Genomic DNA, 5,000 nt, shown 5'->3' on the forward strand with positions numbered 1-5,000 from the left:
CCCGTTGGTTCATGTTAAATATCTCAAGTAAACACTTGGGGTCGCAGACACTGAGTAACTGTACATATTGAGCCATTTTATAAGCCAACAAAACACGCTAGCCACCGTTAAACTAGCGTGTTTAGAGAATTATTCGGCCTCCAGCTACGCTCCACCCACAAACCACCGGGGTCAGAAAGGTGAGCACAGTTTTGTGGAAGTGGAACCACTGCCTTTCATCCAATGATAAACAGAATAAATGCACATTAACAGGTGCACGACTCCTCACGCTGGCATTCCAACAAGGAAAAAATACTCATTTCATTTTCCAATGAAAGAAAGTGCTGCAGAAACCTGGCTGCTAACTCTTAACTTCCATCCTCACAGCAAACACCAAAGACTACATCTGTTCACAGACACACACACAGACACACACACACACATTATCACCTGCTCTCAGCGTGCAGATGGTTGGAACAGACAGAAAATAGCTGCTAAACTACCAGCGTCTCCCAAAGGCCTCTGCTGCTCTATAAGCTTGGCTGCTAATTCACTCTAAAGGCCCCGCGTGTGCGTTTTAAGTGTGTGTGTGTGTGTGTGTTAGCCAGGTGTGTAGAAAGCATCCTCCTCGTTACGTCTCACTGTATCATCTGCAGTTTGTGTTGCCTGAAGCTTTTACAGACATTTAAAACATGCTTCGTTCTCTCTATCGGTCATTTGCACTGCGCTCAATAAAACTAGAGAATTACTCTAAATAAAAACAGACCACAGGATCCAGCAAATCCAGACTTAAAGTCAGTTTTACATGGAAAAAATATTCAAAATAATGTTCCATAAACGATTCAAAAAGAAACAGCTGAAACAAAACAGAGATTGATTTGAAAATAAAGTAGTTTTGTTTACTGCTTCTTTAAACTTGAAAAATAAATTCATATTTAGAGTCAAAAGTGGGTCGCGACCCACCAGTTGAGAATCACTGCTCTAAATATTCAGTCCGTGTTGAGCAGATGCAGCCGAGCGTCTCCATCTCTTCAGCCTGCTGCTCCTTATTTTACCAAACAGGTGGTGCGTCGAAGGTTCGGGGCTGCGTGGGAAATCTGAGCTCAGGCGGTCGGGTCGGTTAAATCCGTCTTTTTCTTAGTTTGAGCTCCAGTGGGTCGGGATCGTGGGAGAGCTGGGAGGGTTTAAAGGAGAGGAAGAAATACCGAGGAATGGGTTTCTCTCCTGGAGCAGGAGACGCTCGTCTTCATCGTGTTTGTACGAGTTATTTTATTTAAGAAAAACAATCGAATACAGAAGCAAAAGCTGTGAGGAGCAACGAGCAGTGAGGAGATATTACGCCATTATTTGATCAGGTTGATCTGCTGAGAGAAGCCGAAGCTCTGCTGTGTGATGAAGACTTTATCGACAGGATGAAATCAAACGATCAATAAATACGATGATACTCGAACAGTAACAGAGATGAATCCTGCAGGTCGTCGTTCACGTGACGGATGAAAACGACTGCACGCCAGAGTTCCTCCACTCCATCTACACCAGAGACAACGTACCTGAGAGCATCGCACCTGGAAGCTCTCTGCTGCAAGGTAACGCACACACACTCACACAGACACACACACTAACACACACACACCAACACACACACTCACACACACACACTAACACAAGGCAAGGCAAGTTTATTAGTACAGCACATTTCAACAACAAGGTAATTCAAAGTGCTTCACATGAAACCATTAAAAGCATCAAAACACAAGGCAAAAGAAAAAGAGATTTAAAAACAATTAAGAACATTCATTGCATTCAAACATTTAAAAAAAAACAGTGTAAGAAATAAAATGCAGTAGTAAAATGCAGCGTTCTGAATCAGCTGCAGCTTTCTGACGGACTTTTTACAGAGACCTGTAAACACACCGTTACAGTAGTCCAGTCTGCTGAAGATAAATGCGTAAAATGCATAAAGGCCTCTTCATCCTCCTCTTCCTCCTCCTCCTCCTCTTCCTCCTCCTCCTCTTCCTCCTCCTCTTCAGTTCTGGCCCGTGACTGTGACTCCGGTGTGAACTCTGACATCTCTTACTTCGTCCACGGAGGAGACTTTGTCATCACATCGGGGGGCGTGGTCAGCGCCGCCCGTCGCCTTGACTACGAGCGACCCAATCACATCTACGAGTTCGTGGTGGTTGCCGTGGATGCGGGGACGCCCCCCCGCACGGGCACGGCCTCCGTCCGCATCCGAGTCGCTAATAGCAACGACGAGGCGCCCGTCTTCTCCCAGAGCGCGTAAGAGTTTTATTATTATTATTAGTAGTAGTATTTATATTACCACTATTATTATTTATTATTATTATAATAATTATTATTTATGTTAATATTATTCATTATTATTATTATTATGAGTCTTTTTTCCCTCTCTCTCTCCCTCTCTCTCTCTCTGTCTCTCTCTCTCTCTCTCTCTGTCTCTCTCTCTCTCTGTCTCTCTCTCTCTCTCTGTCTCTCTCTCTCTCGCTCTCTCTCTCTCTGTCTCTCTCTCTCCCTCCCTCCCTCCCTCTCTCTCTCCCTCTCTCTCTCTCTGTCTGTCTCTCTCCCTCTCTCTCTCCCTCTCTCTCTCTCTCTCTCTCTCTCTCTCCTGTCTCTCGCCCACAGAGTTTGCTAATGAAGTTGTTTTTAATTCACAATCTATTTTTAATCTCCATCTGTTTTCTCTTCGTCTTCACCTTCATCTCACGTCTCTGTCTCCTTCACACCTTCTCACTTCCTCTTCACTTTGTCATGAAGTTCTCAACTTCTTCCTCTCTCTCTCTCTCTCTCTCTCTCTCTCTCTCTCTCTTTATTTCTCTTGTATTAACCCCTCTCTCTCTCCTCCTCTTCATCAGTTATAAGACCTTCCTCAGTGAGGATGCCGGTCCAGACACTCTCGTCGCCATTGTTCACGCCAACGACCCCGATGGAGACGCCGTCTCCTACGCCATCACCGGGGGCAACGAGGACAGCAACTTCCTGCTGGACAACCAGAAGGGTGAGACAGACACACACACACACACACACACACACACACACACACACACACACACACACACACACACACACACACACACACACACACACACACACACACACACACACACACACACACACACACACTCACACACACACACTCACTCACTCACTCACTCACTCACTCACTCACTGTTGTCATGTGTTTAGTGTTTCTGGTTAAAACATTTAAACATGAGTGTGTGTGTGTGTGTGTGTGTGTGTGTTTGAAGATGCACTTCATGTGCAGCAGCGTGATGTGCAGTCATGGTTTGCATGTTTATCTCTACGTGTGTGTGTGTGTCTGTCTCTAAGCCTCTCTGTCACCGTATTACCCAGCATGCACTATTCCACTGCTCTACCACACACACACTCACACACACACACACAAACAAATGCACAAACGGATATATACATGAGCATTTGCACATAAATTATATATTAAGACTCTCTCTATCTCACACACACACGCACACACTCACACACACTCTCACACGCACACACACACACACACTCTCACACGCACACACACACACACAGGCAGCAGATGGCCTTTGGCTTGCTCGGCTGTTCAGCTTTGTCACTTCAAAGCGTTGTGAAGTATTTCCATGTCGATGTGTTCGCTCCCTCCTGGTCTCTGTTCATGTTGCGACCAAAGCTGCTTCTTTGTTTGTTTGTTTGTTTGTTTGCTTGCTGCTCTGCTCTGTTATGTTGATGTGGAAGTGATTGTCAGCGCAGGAACAAGACATTTGTTTCAGGCCTGAGATGGAGCGACGTGGCAGACGGAGCTGTAAACACCGACAGTGTGTTTCATGTTTGAACTCAACATGTTGTTTGTATTTATTGTTATTTTGGAAACTCAGGCTGGGAAACTCTCACACAATTAATCAACTCATCATTTCAATGGGAGGATAATTGATTGACAGGTTTGTTTTTTTAGCAAAAATGGCAGAAATTTACAGCATCTTTTCCAACGTAATTGTTTTCCATAAAGAGGTTGATTTTAATGGAGACATCAACCAATCATGATGTTTAAAACGTAGACTATAGAGTACAACAACCATAGACTGAATATCAGACGTGGACGTAGTCATCGTGACGTCTCATTAGTTTGTGGACGGATGTTATGAAGCCTAAACTTTGGTGATTTAACCGTCGCCATCTTGTTTCATTGCAACCAGTGAACAGGAAGTGACCATATATGGACTGAGGAGGAGTGACGTAGAGACGCCGTATACGTCTCTGGTAGAGACCTGTCAATCACTGTGTAGCCCCGCCCTAAAGCATCCCCTGCTTTATGGTCTGTTTGAGACCTGTCAATCACTGTGTAGCCCCGCCCTAAAGCATCCCCTGCTTTATGGTCTGTGTGACTCTAAATGGACCATAATGTACTAAATGAACATCATGCTGTATTGAAGAAGACTTGAAACTAGAGATTGAGACATAAACTCATGTTTACAATGTTTACTGAGGGAATAAATCAAGAGAGAAGTAGAGTCATTTTCTATAGACTTCTATACAACCAGAGGAGTCGCCCCCTGGTGGCCACTAGAGAGAATGCAGCTTTGACTCATGAATAACTCCCAACCATCTATGGACGTTCAGAAACAGGGTCTAAATATCATCATCTTCATCAAACTCTTGAATCCACTTCTGAACAAAAACAACGACGCACTGTCGAAGCAAAAAGTTTCTGTTTTTACATGAAATAATGTAAAAAGCTGAGTGAAAACCAAACTGAAGAGACGAAATAGAGCAGAAACATTCTGCAGTTTGTCAGTTTGACTTTGAGGGAATCTGCATAATCAGCAGCTCTTTGGTGTTTTCTTTCCTCGTTCCTCTTCGTTTTCTCTTTGCTGAAATACAAAGAAGAGTCTGTTGATGTTAAATGTCCTCTGGCACCAAGAAAACACATCAACTCTTCAGTGCCTGAGAACTTAAAAGTAATTCAACTCAAAGAAATGTTTGTATTTCAGAGAAACTGGAAG

General features: G+C 44.0%; 1 protein-coding gene across 1 annotated transcript in view; it reads left to right on the forward strand.

Annotated features, from left to right (window-relative positions):
- Positions 1-5,000, forward strand: part of LOC306782638 (neural-cadherin) — a gene marked incomplete at its 5' end in the record, with an annotated part of 78,993 nt that overhangs the window by 24,838 nt on the left and 49,155 nt on the right. Inside the window, 3 exons of the mRNA XM_079276081.1 lie at positions 1,454-1,565; positions 2,010-2,259; positions 2,853-2,995. Coding sequence (XP_079132207.1) covers positions 1,454-1,565; positions 2,010-2,259; positions 2,853-2,995 — 505 coding nt within the window. The remainder of the gene's footprint in view (positions 1-1,453; positions 1,566-2,009; positions 2,260-2,852; positions 2,996-5,000) is intronic.

This window comes from Melanostigma gelatinosum, assembly GCF_949748355.1.
Source record: "Melanostigma gelatinosum genome assembly, chromosome: 9".
Taxonomy (NCBI): Eukaryota; Metazoa; Chordata; class Actinopteri; order Perciformes; family Zoarcidae; genus Melanostigma; species Melanostigma gelatinosum.